This window comes from Lampetra planeri, unplaced genomic scaffold, assembly GCF_965212315.1.
Source record: "Lampetra planeri unplaced genomic scaffold, kcLamPlan1.2.h2 scaffold_2070, whole genome shotgun sequence".
In the NCBI taxonomy this organism is placed as follows: Eukaryota; Metazoa; Chordata; class Hyperoartia; order Petromyzontiformes; family Petromyzontidae; genus Lampetra; species Lampetra planeri.
This window is the reverse complement of record NW_027614829.1, coordinates 1-20382: the sequence shown is the minus strand read 5'-3', so window position 1 is coordinate 20382 and position 20382 is coordinate 1. Positions and strand designations below refer to the sequence as shown.

Below are 20382 nucleotides of genomic sequence, written 5' to 3'. Positions count from 1 at the left end.
TGTGTGTGTGTGTGTGTGCCACCTGATTGAGATGTATACGCGGGAGCAGCAGGGGGTGTGTGTGTGTGCACAGTGGGATGGGATTAACCTAATTGGGCCTTGTTGGTTCTCGGCGTTGTGTAATGAGGGATTATGTTGCTGAGAGATGAGCAAAGGGGTGTTACACCTCAGCGCCGTCCAGAGGTGAGCCAGCCGGCAGCGAGGGCGGCGGAGAGAAATCAAAGCAGAGGGATGTCACATGACTGAAGGCTGGCGCTACCAGGCTGCATCTCAAGGCCAGTTTATCTGTTCTAATGAGAAGAGGTTATTGCCGGGTGAATTAATGTGATCCAGGTACTGAGGACGAGCTCAGCCTGGAGTGCAATGACTAAATGAGGAGGTGGAGCGCCCCCCGCCCCCCCCCCATACCCCGCCACACTTTTCCACCCTCTGTGTCCATGCAGAGCTGCGAGCAGAGGAGCTGAGCATGCTGCTCATGTCGACTGACGCCCCACTGCTCATACATTATAGATGCAGAGGGAGAGAGATGGCAGAACGCAGCCAGTGTTTCCAGCATGTAGCACTAATAACGCCAGCTTTGATCATAGATATGGTGATGCTCTCAGCTCACGTCCCGCTGCGTGACTGACTTCTCCTCCTGACTGTCGCTGGCGCAGGCCGAGAGGGCAAACATACTGATTCCAGAACAGTCTGCAGTCTTCAGACGGGTCAGCAGCACACGAGCAAACTTATAAACTCATTACAGCCGTTCAGTCTCACTCTGAGCCTCAATGTGGAATGATTAAAGCAGTTAGTAGAAGATTTAACGGACAGCGTGTGTCTGTGTGTGTGTGTGTGTGTGTCTGTGTGTGTGTGTGTGTGTGTGTGTGTGTGCGTGCGCGTGCGTGCCTCCGGCATCAGTGGATCGAGCTGGACTTGATAGTCCAGGTATGCGTCTGGTTACTGTAGAAACGACCTGCCCTGCAGCACAATGGACACACACACACCTGTGCTCACATCGCTCTCCCCAGGGCGTGTGTGGTGTGTGTGTGTGGTGGGGGGGGGGGGGGGTAATTAATTTAAGAATTCATTTCAGCACGTTCCATTTTTGCTGTTGTTGTTGTTGTGAAATACCAACAGGCCTCCACTTCCTCAGATGACGATGATGATGATGACAGGACAGGGAATAGTTTTTCTACAGTTTTTTTTTTTTCATATCAAAACAATAGAAAAAAGGGACACAGTAATGTTGCACGTATTTCTGAGTCTCCTCCAGACCAGTGAGGCAATGTCCACTTCAGTAAGTGTATTTTTGTGTTTGTTCAGGCGATCTGCTGCACTCTGGTGAACTGTAACTGTGACAGCTTCAAACCTGGGAAGCTGAAGAGGAGGCAGTGTGAAAACTGCAAGCACGGCTGGGTGGCGCACGGTAAGAACGCTCATGTAAGAAATAAGAAATAGTTAACGCTTCGAGTCTCCTAATATCGTAGAACAAACAGAAGTATCCCTAACATGTGATGGTGTTGCAGCGCTGAGCAAACTGAAGGTGCACCACATGTACCAGAGCAGCCAAGTGGAGATCGTGCACTCCAACGTGGTGTTTGACATCTGCAGCCTGATGCTCTACGGCACCCAGGCCATCCCCATCCGCCTCAAGATCCTGCTGGACCGCCTTTTCTCTGTGCTCAAGCAGGAGGAAGTCATCCAGATCCTCAACGCGCTCGACTGGACGCTGCAGGACTACATCCGAGGATACGTCCTCCAGGTGAGCAGCCTGGGAGTCAAATCCAATAAATACAGTTTGTGTCTTTAAAAAAAATATTGGGAAATAACATTATCTATCTCCTTTCTTGGAGGGAATGAGCATCCATCCGTATTAAATATTAACCCTGTACTGCCTAAATGTATTTGGCAAAAATATAAAAAAGGAATATTCAAATCCGTGACAATTGGCAACAAGAGGTTACCACAAACATTTTGGTTTCACAACATAAACACAACATAACGGGAGATTTTAGTGAGGAAATGTTAGCGTGTACGTTTTGGTACCACTGTATCCATACTACGGCACTGATGATGGGAACCTGTCAAACCTCAGGTGCTTTTACCTTTCTGTTAATTTACAAGTTAACTCCAATCTACCAGGTGTGTTAATTTCTCCCCATATCAGTCCTCCCATGTCACTTTTTACAAGAAAGGAATAATATCGGTTAATATTATTAAGCTCTCTTGCAGACTGAGGTGGCAGTGGGCTGAACCCGCTGGCCAAATTTTGGAGGATGAGGAATGGTGGTAGAAGACGGGACAGCGGAGGGAACTGAGATAGCAGCAGAGAAGTCTCTCCTGACGGCACTGCAGAGGTCTCTTGACTGTGCCGACTAGATTTGTAAATATTATGTTTTTTGCTCCAGATTTGCTGTCAAGCTGGAGCCAACATGGCCGAGCTGTGAGCTGCAGGCACAACCACTCACTTCGATTAGTCCATCATCAAGTATTCAGGCTGGGCTTCGTTTAATTCATGTTAGCTCATCTAATGGCAAACGTAGAGTCAGAATGTTCGACAGGCGCCCGATGAATGCTGTGTGATGAAATATTAATCATGTTACAGCAGCTCCGCACTTTCAAAGATGCCCCAACTCACATGTGATTACTGCTACCCGGGCTGAAGGAGAGAAGATCTTCTAGATCAATGTGAGGCCTCCTATGCCCCCCCCCCCCCCCCCCCCCTCCACACACACACTCTATAGAGAGAGATAGAGCGTGTGTGTGTGCATGTGTTCGCATATGTGTGTAAGCGTGTGTGTGTGAATGTATGTGTATGTGAGTATATGTGTGTGCGTGTGTGTGGGGGGGGTATATATGAGTATGTGTGAGTATATGTGTGTGTGTGTGTGTGTGTGTGTGTGTGTGTGTGTGTGTGTGTATTCCGAAGCAGAACAGACGAATCCACATGATTTAAATGAGATGAGATGACCTGTGAGATGAAACACTGTGTGTTTTTGTAATGAGGCTTCTCAGGGTTGTGTGCTGCCCGTTTCCATTAACACTCCATCTGATTCCTTTATTTAGCTGCCCATCCAGTCCAGCCTAATTCACAGGGTGTGTCGTGTAGCCCACTCTGAGAATATGTATGAGCAACCCAAAGAACACTTAGAATACCATTGATGAAATTGCCTCCCTCTTTCTCTCATGCCCCATTTTTTCCCGTCTTTCTTGTAGGATGTAGCTGGGAAGGTGCTTGACAGGTGGGCCATCATGTCGTTTGAGGAAGAAATCGCCACACTCCAGCAATTCCTGCGTTTTGGTGAAACCAAGTCCATAGTGGAGCTCATGGCTCTGCAAGACAAGGAGGGGCAGGCAGTGTTGGTTCCCAGCACCCGCACTAACTCAGATATCCGCGCCTTCATTGAGCGTAACACCCCACGCACTGCCGCCAACTTCTCTATATCCAAAGAGGAGAAACTAGGCAGCAACAACATGCACCACTTTGAAAACCTGATCAGCAGTATGGCCCTGATGCTTCCCTTCCAGCTGCTGGGCTCGGTTCCAGCTCCATTTCTGGGCTCACCAACAGGGGCACTGCAGCAGCCACACCAGCAGTCATGTGGGGGCTCTGTGGATCTGCATAGTCAGAGGCACAATGATCAAGGACAGGACAGTCTAATGAGGGACAATGCCCTCTCTCTTTCACGGCCTACAGAGGGAAGTCTGCTAGGTTCCAACTCTGTCATATTTGCTTCTGATGTAGACCGAGGTGCAGACAAGCCAATGGACAGCCTCTCCTCTACTACAAAGATCGAGGCTGAGGATTTCTCCACCAGTGACAACTATTCAGACGGACCCTCCACGCCATGCACACCTTCCATGAGCTCTGATGTAACACAAATGTCACCTGAAGGCAAGCTGCGCTCCATGGACAGAAATGGGAGCAGTGGTGGAGGGCTTTCAGGAGGAAGTGGTGGTGGAGGATCTCTAAAGAAGGGTCGTGTCTTTTGCAATGCCTGTGAGAAGACATTCTACGACAAGGGCACACTGAAAATCCACTACAATGCAGTGCACCTGAAGATCAAGCACAAATGTACCATTGAGGGTTGCAACATGGTGTTCAGCTCACTACGAAGTCGCAACCGTCACAGTGCAAACCCAAACCCACGACTTCACATGCCCATGAACCGCAACAACCGGGACAAGGACCTGAGGGGCAACTTGTCTGCTGATGAAGGTTCTCAGGGAGAGAAGCTACCCATCCCCATCTGTTCATCAGAGAGTCACAAGTCAGTACCCAGCTACATGGTGAGCCATGTGGATTCAAGCTCTAAGCTTCACAGCAGCTCCTTCCACAGCATGGGCCAGAGCGGCATTCTTTTTCCTAATCTTAAAACGGTACAGCCAGTGCTTCCTTTCTACCGAAGCTTGGTTACTCCAGCAGAGCTTGCCAACACCCCAGGAACACTACCGTCTCTCCCTCTTCTGTCCTCTTCTGTGTCTGTCAAACCTAGCTCTGTCGCTGAGGTCTGCACCACAGACCCTATACCAAAGAAAAAGTCTCGAAAGTCAAGCATGCCGATAAAGATAGAGAAGGAGGTGATGGAGCAAGATGAGCAGATGGATAAAGGAAGCAGCTCGGAAGAGGACGATCTTTTACATGGTAGAGACAAGGAAGAGTATGATGTCAGCCAAGCACATATATGTGCAAGACAGGCTTGGGAAGACAACAAGGAGAGAGTGATGTACATCGGTGAAGAGAGAGAAAGAGCCAGTACAAAGTATATGTTTGAGATAACGCAGAGTGAGGACAAAGATGATGGGCTACAGCAACTTGAAGCAGGGGTCATTACTCGTGCATCCTCTCCCTTCAAAAACAGGCTCACTGAGAGCCTTCGGGAGAACCACTTACCCATTCAACAACCCAACGACAATGAAGAAAGAGTGGGGGGAGACCATACCAACATATTACATACCACTGACAAAAGTTCTGAGCTCCGATGGGATGAGGGTGAGCACAAGCTGACTAACGGGGGCTCAGTGCAACTCACGGACCATGAAAAAGAGGGGTCAGACGCTTGTTTGAATGATTTCAGTGACACAAACTCTAACCTCAACCCCAGTGCTGACCTGTCACACCACTGTGAGATCTGCAGTAAGACCTTTAAGAACCCCTCCAGTGTCAAGATGCACTATCAGAATGTCCACCTGAAGGAGCTGCACATGTGCACTGTGGACGGCTGCAATGCCGCTTTCCCCTCGCGCAGGAGCAGAGACAGGTAAGAGGAAGCTGTGTTTTTTTCTCAAGGCACCTGATACATCATCTCATTATGTACCACATCAAACCTTTTGGTCATGTAAAATCAAGAAGTAAAGTCCTGAAATTCTATATACAATGCAGACTACCAACATCAACAGGACAACTGTGAAGTACATTCCACCTCATAGTTCCACTGATGAACAGAGATATGGTTCATATTTACAGTACCTTGTAAACAACAAGTAATAAACGATGCTAGCTCACATGCTTTTAGAATGTTTGTGTCGATGCATGCTTACAGGTCCTATGAATTGCTTGGTTAAAACAGGACTTTCTGTTTGCTTGAGCATGTTTTGCTTATCTGAGAAACTTCTTCAGTTATAAACTGACTAGTGGGGAATTCTGCCACGAAGACAAACAGTTTGGAACTGAAGAAGCTTGCCAGTTGCCTACAGTAACCGCCACAGGCTTACATTTTCTACAATATGCTAAGAGAACATGGCCCCAGTCAAAATGTTGTTCCCGAAGCGTTTCAGTCTGCTGGGCTCATCATGTGTATTTTGCAATCTACAGGCACAGTGCAAATTTGAACCTGCATCACAAGCTGCTGACCAAAGACTTCATACCAGCCAACATCCTCAGTCAACCCACATCCCACTGCAGAGACAGAGACTCTGTTGCCCCGGACTACTGCCAGGCCCAACATGACCGAGATCTATCCCATCGGGAACCAACCAGCCAGACCTCTGTCATCTTCCGAGGGCACAACCGTATGGGCCTGGTGTTCCCCATGAGCAAAATGTCTGCCACACCAGACAGCACTGAGGCGCCTCCCTTAGTAGAATTGGATGGATTAGGGGGAGGAGGTGGTGGAAATGGGGAGGATGGAACAGTCCTCGACCTGAGCACCTCCTCAACTGCTCCACCCCGTGGGAATGGCAGTGTTCGATCCTCCTGGGACTCGGATGGAGTAAGTGAAGAGGGAGAATTGGCTGAAGGGGATGAGGAGGCACTCCCCATAGAAGACAGCGACGAAAGCTGTGATGAGATGGGTGAAGGGAGGCCTGGCCAGGAAGAGGTAGCACTCAGGGAAGAGAAAATCCTGGGCTGTGTTGGAGGGGGACAGGGTGGCCTTCAGGGAGGTGGGGGTGGATCGCCGATAACCTGTCATGTCTGCCAAAAGGTCTACAGCAACAAGGGCACATTCAGGGCCCATTACAAGACTGTCCATCTTCGACTGCTTCACAAGTGTAAAGTCCCCGGCTGCGATACGTCTTTTTCCTCAGTCCGAAGCAGAAACAGGCACAGCCAGAACCCGAACCTCCACAAAAACCTGGCTGTTAGCTCAGGGGCCACAACTGACCAGGAGTAGAGACTGCAGACTGCCACATCTCTTTTTGTTATTGTCTAATTTGTTTCCTGTGTTGGGCACGCAAAAGGCACGTCAATTAGCACTTTTTTCAATTCCATATTTAATCCACTCTGATGTGTGTGTGTGTGTGTGTGTGTGTATGGGGGGCCAAGAGGACAATCAGGGGTTCATTTAATGTCTTTTCCTTCTTATGCCTGACTGTCTGTTTACATGTGAACATGTAAAGATGTATGTAAACTGAAACAGACACCTTTGGGTGAATTCCATTGGTCCTAAGCTTTAGTTGTCCTGCAGTGCTCGTTGCTTCAGTTTGTCTTACAGTCCACTGTCTTTATTTAATGCAAGTTGTCATCAAAGTCAGATTTGATTAATGAACCGTACAGTGTGCGTGATTTTGTGCCGGTGTTTTTTGCTGTCTTCCCTGTGAAGGTGCGTTATGTAATGATCAAAAACAGTAGTGAAGTAGCCTCCACACGTGTCCTTTCACTCACAAAGAGTCTTTGTCAAAAGCTATGGTGTTGTGAGCGTGACCAATAACTTATTGTACAGTGTTACATGATGTGTATTGTTCCCTGCTGTCTTTACTGCTCTGTTTGTTGCAAACTGCTAACGGTGACCAAAGAATCTTTCAGTCCACAGGTGTACAGAAACCCTTTCATGGTCTATGAAGGGTATGCAGTATTAAAAGGGTTTGCCTGTCTCATCTACTTTGTGACTAACAGCAGTATTCCAGTTCCACTGCAAGATAAACTGAAAAAAACAACAACTTTTGACTGATCAAAGTTTTTCAAGCACTCTTGATATTGGTGTGTTCTTTTGATTTTTTTTTGTAAAGAAAATGTGCTCATGGGACTCAACTAAGGTGTTTCTGCTCCTTTTTGTGTGGTGGCCTGCAGAATGTGAGCAGACCAGCAGCACAAACATACATTTGTCCGGAGACGTGTACTGTGAAAGAGTCAAACACTGAGAAATACAAATATATATATTTAGAACACATGGCCTCTCATGTTATCCCACGTGAAGCAAAGCAACTATTAAACCAATTGTTTTTCGAACTGTGAACATTTGTCACCTGGTAGTCACAAAACAGTAAAGTGTAAAATAAGAGATGTGTCATTAACAAGATATTTTATTTCATGAAAGAACAGGAACATTGTGTTTTGTACATACCTGACTCTTTCACCGGGCTTCACTGTTCTCCACTCCACTGACTTGATATTCTGCTTTTTTTTTTTTTTTAATAAAACGGGCCAAATTCTCGATCTCATCTGTTTGTGGTTACAAAAAAAAGGAACAAAAGCCGACAAATGTTTGTGGGTTCTTGTTTCCTCTGATTTATTGTTACAATATTCATTCCAATTAAATAAAAAGCCATATGTTTGTTTGCAAGTGTCATCTGGTGAATCTGTTCAAAATTAACTGACATACACACACACACACACATACAAATACACACGCTCTCGTTCTCTGTCTCACACACACATCAGTGAGCCTGATAACGTGTCATGATTAATGTCTACAACTGTGAGAAAGACCAAATACATTGAGTAGAGACACTTTATAACTGCTGTTCAAAGAACCAGTACACACAGTATGCAGTATTCAGTATGTAGTGTATGAAAATACATGGTCATCTGACCTTGAGAAGAAGGCCGAGTGATGGTGATTAATGTTTGAGGTGAGACGTTTTTGACAAAATGTCTCAAATATTAGATTTCGTGGTTTTCAGTGAAAACCTCCACTTTGACCCGTCCAACATTATTCAGATATGTTCTAATTAGCAGGTCAGTGCTCAGAATGAATAACCAACCATACGCCGCTTCCACCAATTAGGAGATGTCCTTAAATGTGTGTACAATGAGGGTTTTCGCAAGGTGCTTTCACACACTAGTTTGTTTGCTCTGGTCAGAATCATTTGATGAGTTTGCAACATTTTTCTCTTTTTTTTCATTTTTAGTTTGGTTTCTTTTGTCCCAGGAAAAAAATTCAGAGAAACATCATGTCAAGCTCCGTAATAATGTTCACTCTGTGTATTGATCAGATTTCTACCGCGGGAACAATAAAAATAACAAATACAAGAATAACCTGTGTCCTGATTGTCGATTCACTGTGTGTTTCTATGACATGGTTGGATGACTGATGATCATCCAACCAAATGTCTAAGGTCGAAATGACTTTTGTTCCAGTTCGATTTAACTGTGCGAAGACCTGTAGGTGTGAAAGGAGCCTCAAAAATATCTCTGGAGTTTCTCTGAATCTTCACACACTGTGACCTTTGTGCTTTTATAAGAATTATGTACCAATATTTGTGGCAATATTTTTTTTGTGCTTTTTTCTGGTGGAATGGAAAGAGTGTGTGTGTGTGTGTGTGTGTGTGTGTGTGTGTGTGTGTGTGTGTGTGTGTGTGTGTGTGTGTGTGTGTGTGTGTGTGTGTGTGCGTGCGTGTGCGTGTGCGTGTGTGTGTGTGTGTTTGCTCTAAGGGTCACTGAAGTGGTGAATTAAACGCTGTGCACAGGATGTAGATGGACTAGGGACAGTGGAGGTATCACTGGGCCCACAGTGAAAGAACGAGGAGGACAAACGTGTTACGCAACAAGCCCAAGTATCGCTGTATTCCAAAGGGCTGAAAGCTTTGCATAACTCAACAATTCAACCCACCCGTCACATTTACTGTACATTAGTGAGCCTGCAGAGCTGCTCCTCATCACTTAGAGGCTGAAAAACCCAGTTCTGACAAGTGGCCCCCGTTCGTTTTCCCTGGCACACTGCAGAAATCTAGTACCACTCAGAGAGGGCGCGATGGGTTATTTCAGTCGCTGCTGTATGTAGGCGACAATATTCAGCAGAGAAGCTGGTTGATGCGTAGAGGTGGAGCAGCTTCCTCCACACGGCTCAATCTGGCATCTTTCAGGCTATTTTTAAGAAGCAGCGGATGACTTTGTGAAGCGAGTGTGGGCCACCTTCGCTCTGCTGAAACACACATACAGGGTTCAGGACAGGTTGATGCTGAACACTCACACAAGGCAGCATGTTCCAGATGATCAAAGCTGAACACATTTACCAGCCGAAACATCAGGACACACACAACAGAAACAAAGAGTTGGATGCTTTTGTGGCGACGTGGAGGAAGGAAATGTTGCTGCACTTACTTTCTCGAGTCCCAGTTTTCTACCTTTTGTCAGTTGGAATGAACGTTTTAGGACTGGTTTGTAGCCTGAATTTTAGATTTCCATTTCTAAACAGAGAACGTCATATTTGACCGCACAAGTTTTTTTATTCATATCAGAATCACACGCGCTCTCCACAGGTACTGAAAACAAGTATTTGACTCTTGTAAATGACTTTTCCTTAAATAAACTCTGCAAGGTGTCAAAAAGAATTTGTCAAAGTATTTGCAGCATTCAGTCATATTTGTGGTTGTTATATGACGCAGCCAATGTTTTACATATCTAGAGGATCCTGAGTCTGTTGAAGTGTGCTTGACAAAGTACCATCAGACTTTTAACTGTATGCAGAACTGTGGCGTAAAAGGTGACCAGTCACCAACAACAACAGGTCAGTCTGAGGGTCCAGTACCGGACGGAATGACGGAGGAGCTTGTTCGTCTTACAGGTGACGTCTAAAGAAACCAAACGATTCTCAGGGTTTTCGTGGGAACCCATGAGCCGAGAGAACGTGAGAGAAACTAAGCCCTCGGAACAACACCGCTGCTGAACTCTCCACATGTTACAGAAAGAGGGGTCTTATTGGGACACTGACACCCGATTCCACCTCCTGGTCCTGGAGCTGGGATCACAGCCAGCGGGGGTGCAGTTGGTGGGGGAAGCTGAAGGGTGGAGGGTGGGGTAGGGGCAGAAAATGGATTGTCCACGGGTGCTTGGAAGCAATATGAGGGGACATTCCTGCTCAGCACAGCAGCCAGATGGACAGCAGATGATGTTCCTTCTCCCCACGTTGTCCAAAAACTCTGCTGGAGGAAGTGTACAGGGGGTTATTTCCATCATTCATTTACGATATAAAGCTGCATTATGGACATTTGTCTCATCATGTCCCGACAACAACTAAAGGAACACCAGACACAGTCTAAACCTTCTGTCTGAAGTCTTTGTGGACTCAGTGGTCCAGCTTCACCTCCTACAGTGCAAGGAAGAAACCGCACACTGATCGTCTCTGTTGGTCTGCAGCGCCCCCTTGTGGTAAAGAATATCAGTTGCAAGTGCTGCTGGATGGAACATAGCTGTGAATCCTCTGAATGGCTCGAGCACAGTGACCTGCAGGATCAGGGACCCTGTAGTCACGTAATTTGTGTATTATTCGTCATTTGTTTATATCTTCATTCGTTGGTCTGAAATGTAAAAGCGTATTTATCTGCTTTTACACACTCATTACCCGATTAACACCCCGCTAACCACCCCGTGGTTGACAAATAACCACGGTAAAAAAAAAAATAAAATAAAATTTAAAAAAGTCTAAAGATACGAACTCTGACCTTTTACGATGTTGTGAAACAATTTAATCAGGAGGAAGGTTAATACGTACATCCATTTATTTATTTTTGATCCATTTGGATCCATTTTTTTTACATTAGCTTTGAATTAGTTTAATCCTGAACCTCTACTATTCTGCTTTCCTTTCAATGTAATTCTCTATTTCATTATCGTTGTCTTTCAATGATAATAACTGATAATAATTAAATGCATGTTCAGTAGGTTTGTTTTATTGTTTGGAGGAAAAGCCTACCGAGGAAAGACTAATGCAATGCTTGTTGGTAGATTATTGTGGAAAACCTTGGAATTTAAAACAAATATACATTTGTAAGATAAGATAAGATAAGCTTTTATTTTTGAGACAAACACGTTACTTTCCGCTGCAAACCAACCTGCAGTATGAGGGCATGATTTCGCTCCGCTGCTTTTTGTGATTCTGGGGTTGTGACTGCTGGGTGCAGCGTTCAGGACCCGTTGGCCTCTTTCTTTGGCATAAAATCGCCTCCGGTAGTGACGAACCAGTGGACCAGTACTGAACCACTTCATCAACCGTAACGAAAATTCAATATTCATTCAATGCTTCGTGTCAGGGACATCTGGTGGCGGAATAGGATACAGGTTTGTTTGAGTCATGTAAATGAATTTTTGGTCAGGGGTGTGATTTAGTATTTGGGACGGTGATTCAAACGGTTTTATTTGTGAAACCACATTTTTTTTTTGGTTCTGTTTTTTGGACGAAGCAGGTTTAATCTGTTTCCACATTTCACTGATGATGCTCGATGCTGCTGATTCAGCTTCGCGAGCGAAGTCATATCGGCTGGTTTGAACCAGTCACGTGAGGCTACCGAAGCAGTCACTGCTTTACGTCATCGGTCACGTGACTTTCCCCGCACCAAAGCAAGCCTGGAGCAGGAGCAGTGGTTCAAGGGAAATGCACCGACTTAGAAGCTCGTATCGGCGCATCGGTGTCACTCGGCCTCCGGTTCTCGTCACAGATTCACGGAACATCGGCTGAAGCGTCGGTCAAGGATGTCGGTGGCCGGTCTGAAGAAGCAGTTCCACAAAGCCAGTCAGGTAAGAGACGCATCTCTGCGGCAACCAGGGACACGCCACCTCACACACCGACACCCATTCTTCACTCCACACCATCCACAACATCCACGCTCCGTGTCTGTGTCCGGAACTGGGTCACACCTTCGTGTTGGGCCCCCCGCAGCCAGGTGAGCCCCCCCCCCCGCCCCCACTCGCATGACGTCACTGACGTTAACGCCGTAGACGGCCCGGTCCAAGAAAGACCTATCAGCAGCTGGAATCCACGTCAGTTGTCACCCACTGACAGCTGCGGGGGTCAGGGGAGATACTGAGCTGCTTTATTCATCCGCTGAGTGTAGCTGTGAGTTTGCTGGTTGTCGAGGTGATTATTCAACCCCACCATGGTCTAAACAACGTTTTGATTTAAAGCTCCAGTGTGTAACATCAGCGTTACGTGGGAACGTGTCACGTGATGGCTGTGCTGCGGCTCCACCTGTTCACATGACGATCTCAAATCACCACGGGGGCGTCTCAGAAGCAAAGTACCCGAGACTACCAGTCATGACAAACTGTGTGTGTATGGAAAGAAAAACAAGCAACCTGTTTTCTAACTGATTGTATTGACAAGTCGCGGGAGCTGCAGTCTGCATGTGGTGTTTTACTTTGAAAATCGACCGGATCCACTGTGGAATTGTGTGTGACTTCCAGGTAATGGTGCTCCACCGAGACCAAGTGCTGAAACAGACCCGGGGAGTATCTTTGTTGGGGTGACTGCGAAAGTCCTAGAATGACCGCGATCACCTGTGGCACTGCGGCGTAACCGCATTTGACGCGGACACTTCCAGTCTAAAGTTAGAATGTTGAATGTTACAACTAGAACTGCAAACCTCAGTTGGTCCTAAACACCAGTAAAACTCGAACAAGGAGCCAGTTGGTTGGTGTGGACTGAGATGGGCGGAGCCTTGGAAAACCAGACTCCACATCTGGACAACCAGGCTCCACACATCTGCAAAACTAGACTCCACATGTTTGAAAAAATGCTTCGTCAGTATCCTTGTCGGTAATAGTTGACTTTTGAATCTTGTACATGTACATACTTTGTTAGGGGTTGGACATGTTTGGACATAATGAAATTAATGTGTGTTGAGTGTTTTGTAGGACTGATGGTGTGCTGTTGTGACAGATGTGTTCTTTGTGGTGTATTCTATGGGCTAGTGTGTGTGTGTGTGTGTGTGTTATGTACCAGTTGGTTACACTTTATAATCGCAAAAGACACGGAATGTACATTGGCATCAATGTAACTGATGAAATATATGTTGAATTTACTTGGCTTGACTCAACTCGGTTTGGCTCCGTACATGTCCCCCTTCACGTGGGTTCTGACAGCACAGCAAACGGCTGCATGAAACTGCCGGGACAGCGTTTTCTATGCAACACAAACACATAAACCATGGAGGAGATGGAGCACGCGCTGCTCAGTTTGTGGATTTTTGTCTCAGACGGGGGAAGGACCCCATCACAGAGAAAGGACTGTGTCCAGCTCTTTTTGAATGTTCTCACCAGACACCAAACACACAAAAACGAGCAGGAGACGAGGAATGAAGAAACGTTTGTATCTTCTGGTAGATTCTTGTGTTGACTGAAGCGTTTGGTACGGCCCCCCCCCCTCTCTCTCTCTCTCTGACCAATCAGAGGAGGTTCCAAAAAGACCAGCAGGTACCAGGTACTATGCTGAATGGAAACGTGGCGTCGTACAGCACTGAAGCGTACAGTGGAAAAGGGGCAAAAGTCCTCGCATCTGTTGGTCGGTGGTTCAGTAGTGATGATGACATGGAGCTGACACCATCCATCATTAACGAGGGACAGGGCGGAGCCGATCGCCGCCTGGTGGTCTGCCAGCCACCCGCTCATCTCATTAACATTTCAGCAGCAGATGGTCATGTGACCTGGCGGTTGCTCTGAGCAGACATACAGTCAGCAGCTATAGACCATCTCCAGAGGATTTCACCGCTGAAACACGAAACCAGCCGAGTTCCACAGAGAAAAGGTGCCTCAGTCACAGCATGAAGCATCACGGCACGTTAGCTTGTCTGCTAACGGCGTCTGCTGCACATTGAATGTACTATTGTGCTGTACATGAGTACTTACACACTTACATTCTGCTGTTGAGTCAGATGTTTTTTTTTTTCCTGAATGGAAGTTTGTTCACACAAACTGTTCATATTAATCGGTTTAAATCTGTCTGGAATGTTGTTTTATGTTGTTCTGTTTGACCCACATTCACCCCTCCGTGGTGTGCTGCTTCTACTACTAATTACTGCAAACATACCGGCTCAGGCGTTTTATCCTGTACTTCAACTGTGTAACCTTCCTGGCTTCTGTGTGTGTGTGTGTGTGTGTGCAGCTGCTCAGTGAGAAGATCATCGGCGCCGAGGGGACGAAGCTGGACGAGGACTTCATCGAGATGGAGAGGGTGAGTTTGCACTAGTAGTTAGACGAGACTAGTCGTAGTGGTGTTGGTGGTAGAAGAAGAGATGGGTGTTTACACGTTGTCCCCGTGGAAGAACACTAAGGAGCCCAAAGGTTCAACTGATGTGTTTGCTTCCCATTGACTGTCATGAACAAAGATGTGAACACGCGAGTGCAGCATGAACTTGTGCCCTCGTTAATACAACGACTCAGGGGAAATGATGTCTCTGTTTTAACGTTGTTGCATCCTTTCGTTCAGAAAATCGAGGTGACCAACAAGATGGTGTTTGACCTTTTGTCCAGAACGACTGAGTACCTGCAGCCCAACCCAGGTGAGGTCACATGTGGATTCAGTTTCCCGTCTGCTCCTTTGTCCAGCTGCAGTTCACTACTTTGGCCGCTAACGTGAGAACTGTTTGACACACACACACACACACACACCACAGCCTTTCGCGCCAGACTGAACATGCTGAACACAGTGTCGAAGATCCGGGGACAGGTGAAGACCACTGGCTACCCCCAGAGCGAGGGCCTGCTGGGAGACTGCATGCTGCGTTACGGCCATGAGCTGGGGGAGAGGAATCCGTCTTTGGTACGCACACACACACACACACACACACACACTCTGCTTACTTATGCCCGTCTTGTGCGTGTGTGTGTATGTGTGTGTGTGTGTGTGTGTGTGTGTGTGTGTGTGTGCACGTGCGCCCCTTTAGGCTGTGCTCTGGTGGATATGGGGGGAGGCCATGAGGCAGATGGCAGACGTGAAGGACTCCCTTGACATAAATGTCAAACAAAACTACATTGACCCCTTCCAGACGCTGCAGGACAAGGACCTGAAGGAGATCATGGTACGTGACCTTTAACCCACACCTACAGGACAATAGGTGACTGTGTGAGGATGTCCTGGAACTTGTACCGCAGCTTTGATACGTTCTCCTTTTAACCTCAAACCAATCACCAACATGGGAATGTCATCACAACGGATCTGTTTCATCTCAGCAGCAAACTGAGAGAAGCTGCAGAGCTCTGTTCATGTGAGCTGCTAAGAACAGATCACAGTATCCTGACTGGAACCACGTGCGCTGCCAAAGCCAACTGCTGTCTCACACGTGTCCCCCCGCCATCATCTGTTTCTAGCACCACCTGAAGAAGCTGGAGGGACGGCGGTTAGACTTTGACTATAAGAGGAAGCGTCATGGGAAAATCTCGGACGTGGAGATCCGCCAGGCATTGGAGAAGTTTGAGGAGAGCAAAGAAGTGGCAGAGAGGAGCATGTTCAACTTCCTGGAGAACGACGTGAGTGAGCTCAGACCCACACCACTGAAAGACCTAAGGTACGGGTGAATATTAGGATGAAGACTTGGTGTTAGGTTAAGGTAAGGGTTAATATTAGGGTGAACGCTCGTTGTTAGGTTAAGGGAAGGTTGGGTTAGGGTAAGGGCTAATTAAGATGAAGCTGTTTTCTTGGGATAAAATAAGGTTGGTTGAGTCAAGGGTCATTGTTAGGACAGACTTGTGTTGGGTTAAGTTAAGGATTTGTTTTAGGACGTACACGTCATGTTGGTTTAAGTTAAGGATTTGTTTTAGGATGTACACATGTTGGTTTAAGGTAAGGGATGTTGTTAGGATAAAGACTTGTTTGGGGTTGAGTTCAGGACTGATGTTAAGATGAAGCCATTTTGGTTGGACAAAGTAAGGTGAGTTAAGGTAAGGGCTAATGTTAGGGTGAACATGTATTGGAGTTATTAAGTGTGTGTGTGTGTGTGTGTGTGTGTGTGGTGTGTGTGTGTGTGTGTGTGTGTGTGTGTGTGTGTGTGTGTGTGTGTGTCGTGTGTGTGTGTGTGTGTGTGTGGCCCAACAGGTGGAGCAGCTAACTCAGCTGTCAATGCTGGTTGAAGCAGCCTTACACTACCACCGGCAGTCACATGACATCCTTGACGAGCTCAGTGAGAAGCTGCAGGACAGGTAAGAAGGAAAGAAGGAGGAGGAGGGAGGATGAGGAGGAGGAGGAGGGGGCTGTGCACATCACGCATGCCGCACACTACGCTGTGGATTTGATGCAGATTGAGCATAAATCGCCCCCCCCCAGGATATCCACCGCCAACAGTCGACCCAAGAGAGAGTTCAAGCCCAAGTCAATCAGAAGCATCTTTGAGCAGCAGCATGGCCTCTCATACAGCTCCAGCCTCAAACCAACAGGTACCTGCCTCCGGCAGCTCCTCCTCCGTGCTGTTTTCCATCTTTCATCCACCGTCACTGAGTACTTCAGGTTCTGCAGTAGTTTTCTCCTCTCCTCTGCAGATATACACATCAGCCACACAGTCAACGGGAAAAGTAGGTGTTCCTCCTCCATACCAGTGTGTTAGCGACCATGTGACTTGTGTGTGTGTGTGTGTGTGTGTGTGTGTGCGCTCTCTCAGCCCTGTGATTCACTCCTAAATCAGATTGTAGTGGAACGTTTGCACCATGATGTGTGTGCTGTCTTGTGTCCTTCTTTCATCACATCCTACCAGTCAGTCATGAGACCACCGATCACCCGTCCCCCACCTGTCAACCTACAGGTGTGTAAAAGTTTCACTTAACAGCTAAACTCACACCTCATACTCCACACCTCATGGTATGTATGCTAAACACAGTCATGTGACAGCGTTTCATTACACTCCAGAATCTCATCCGCAAGCTCTGTTGTCATGGAGACAGCTCAGTAAGAAACCAGCACAGCGTTCACAGGGTGTTCCATATTGGAATTTGTGTCATTTTCCGACAGGAAGTTGCTCTCAGACTTGGGTCCAACTTGGGGGAATTGTATGAGCAGTTTTAGTTTTAAACTGTCTTACTGTTTTTTTTCATTCTATCCCTTAACTCTTTTGTTCCATTTCAGTGACTCATACACAAACTGTTTTATTTCTTGTCAATGGGGATGATGTTACGCTGTAGTTGTACAAGAATGGATTTTTGCCGACCTATTATGTTGTGATGAAAGTGGAACCCGGAAACCCCCAGAAGTTACCACTGTGTACATCTACTGTTACTGTTACTTAAGCCCTTGAAAGACAGTGAGGCGTTCAGGGAACCTCTGTAAATTGTAAGGTCCCTAATGGTCTACCAATGGTTTTCAGTTGAGCGGGGCGTTGTGACATTGTGGATGTTCTGTCAGTGCCTCAGTACGAATTGTACATTTCCTCCCGTGTTTTTACGTAGACTCGGAGCTGCTGGATCAGCCGTGCTGTCGCTCCCTGTACGACTTCAAACCGGAGAACGAGGGCGAGCTGGGCTTCAAGGAGGGCGACCATCATCATCCTCACCAACCAAATCGATGAGAACTGGTATGAGGGTATGATCAACGGCGAGGCCGGCTTCTTCCCCCATCAACTACGTGGAGGTTATTGTCCCTCTGCCCCAGTGAGACGTGCTGCTTGTGTCCTCCGCGAACACATGACACTCAGCGTCCTTCCTCTCCACTCAACTCAGGCCTGATCAGTTTTAGCGGGGCGGGCCTCAATGTGACGCCGGAAACTCTCCTCTATGGAACAAGAGTTTCTTCTCCGGCTGACTTCAGATCAGTTTGTTCCGTTGATTTTTAAGGACTAGAAGCCAAGTTCTGACCTGGGACGTGTTTGTGGTCCAGCCTGTGTCTTCTCTGGTGATGCTGCTTTGAGTGTGTTGTCTTACAACTAGAAGTGACTTTCTTTCCTTCAGATGCGGTTTACATCATGACCACAGCAGGCAGATGACCCCACCCACCCAAACACACACACACACACACACACACACACACACACACACACTGGTGACCAGATGTCCCACTTTGTGCTGGTTGATAGTACTTTCTGCATCTGTCTGCGTCATTCAATCTCACTACGTGTTTGTTTGTTTTTCTTGTTCTCAGTGTTTTTCTTTGTTTACTTCAAGCGATAGTGACTGAAAGTGAGCGGATCTTGTTACCGCACAAACCACAACAAGATGGGCATCATTTTACACTCGCAAATCACCTTTTGGACGCTTATATTTTCGTGGCAAAACATGGAACATGACCAATCACTGCGTTTACACAGACAGGTCAGAGAGAGAGAGAACATGGGAAAGTTGCATTTAAATAAAATATATTTGTACTTTTTTTGTTTTTTATTTGCATCGTCTGTTATGTGTTACTGAATTAAGCAGACAGACAAGTATGATGACATTATGAGGCTAAAGGTTCGAGAGAATTTTTTATTTTCAACTCTGAATTAGTGTCCCTCATTGTCCCCCACACAAACATCTTGGTCTTTGTCATCATCAGTTCTGTCCCACACCCTGATGAGTTGGGATCTGGTCACCAAACACACACACACACACACACACACACACACACACACACACACACACACACACACACACACATACCACTGAAAGAAAAGAAAACTGGAGCTGTCCCCTGTCCGCTCAGCTGCTTCCTCAGGGGTTGATCTCCAGGCCCTTCATCACCAGACGGACTTCCCCCGGCCGCCAGGGCGTGTTCCTCCTCATTGACATGATTTCTGGAAAAAGAAGTTGTAAGCCAACCACTAGTTCCTCGATGGCCTTCCCAGTCCAGCATTCCGTTTGTTGCTGTTTTATATTTGATGTTTTGTGTGATTTTCCTCGTTTAGCTACAAACTCTGAGCGCTTAAAGTGACGTTTACCAAAGTTAGACACGCACGCAAAGCCATTTTTCGTATTTGTGTCATTTGATCAATGTTGTTATGGTCACTGGACATTTGTGATGGACACTGGAAAGTTCCTGTGGGCCACTAGGACTGATGCTATGGTCGCTGGGCAGTGATCCCGCCTCCCTCTCAGGTGTGTGGGAGCAGGACGAGCTGTACATGATGTACATTAGTGGCCTGCTGGACCGACCTGTCTGCTGTGGTAACGTGCACCTTCGTGTTCATTGTCTTGCCTGTGTGTGTTGGCTGTTTCTGATCGTGAGGAGGCCGACTGAACTCACCTCTGAATGTTCTCTCCTCTGTTTACATCCTCCGACAGACTTCGCTGCCGGTCCGTAACCTCACTGAGTCCCACTGAAACCATATGGAAGTGCTTTTTGAAAATGTCTGTACTGCACTGAAGCTTTAGACTCCACTTTTTGTGATCATGCACCTTTTTGGAAAGTTTTGTTTTTGTGCTTGTCTTCTTCCTTGAAAAGTGGCGGTTTGGTTTTACCACCACAGATGGTCTTTGTACTTGAATAGAATCCTTTAGATTGCAAATATGTTTCCATCACAGAGTTCAATGAATGTGTGAAGTCCTTTATTCAGGAAATGCCATGTGATTCTGTAAAACGTAAGAAGAAATAATTTCCTGAAAAATGGATGGAAAATATGTTGAAGCCATGACGCGCAAAGGTCTTAATACGTTTACTTACATGAAGAATCAGTCCAGAGATGAAAACCACTGGTTCATTCCACGCTGCAAGCTTTTTTACAGTTAAATACATGGGAAGCACAAACCAATCAAGTACTTCAACATTAATTAAATTATTGTTATCACACATATTTCTGTTGTGAGTATCTCAAATGAAGCTGACTGTTGCATTCATTCTACCATCTGACTGTAGCAGCTTCCACTGCCCTCCTCTGGACACCACTGAAAACAGCATTCATACACTTCTCATGTTTCTCTCAAGATTCTCCACCTCGTGCACCAGTGTGTGTGAAACGACACTTTATGTAGACAGAAAATGTCCTTGGTGTACTTGATCATTTTTCCTGGCCTCGCACAGTTTTTCAAAGTTGCATGCTAATTTGTCCGGGAGCTTGTAACCATGGATACTG

At 46.6% G+C, this 20382-nt stretch overlaps 2 protein-coding genes across 2 annotated transcripts; both read left to right on the top strand.

Annotated features, from left to right (window-relative positions):
- Nucleotides 1–443: 443 nt before the first annotated feature.
- Nucleotides 444–6596, top strand: LOC144740341 (zinc finger protein basonuclin-1-like; the record flags this gene model as incomplete). The annotated part of the gene is made up of 7 exons (XM_078623213.1): nucleotides 444–556; nucleotides 1306–1408; nucleotides 1509–1744; nucleotides 3199–3583; nucleotides 3728–4643; nucleotides 5061–5243; nucleotides 5798–6596. Coding segments are annotated over 7 exons (2735 nt in total), but the record flags the coding sequence as incomplete, so codon positions are not given.
- A 5516-nt stretch (nucleotides 6597–12112) lies between these two features.
- LOC144740342 (endophilin-A3-like) lies at nucleotides 12113–17993 on the top strand. Its single transcript, XM_078623214.1, is given in 11 exon segments — nucleotides 12113–12157; nucleotides 14520–14588; nucleotides 14844–14916; nucleotides 15031–15176; nucleotides 15301–15435; nucleotides 15725–15883; nucleotides 16449–16552; nucleotides 16677–16786; nucleotides 17789–17877; nucleotides 17879–17950; nucleotides 17952–17993. Coding segments are annotated over 11 exon segments (1044 nt in total).
- Nucleotides 17994–20382: the final 2389 nt, after the last annotated feature.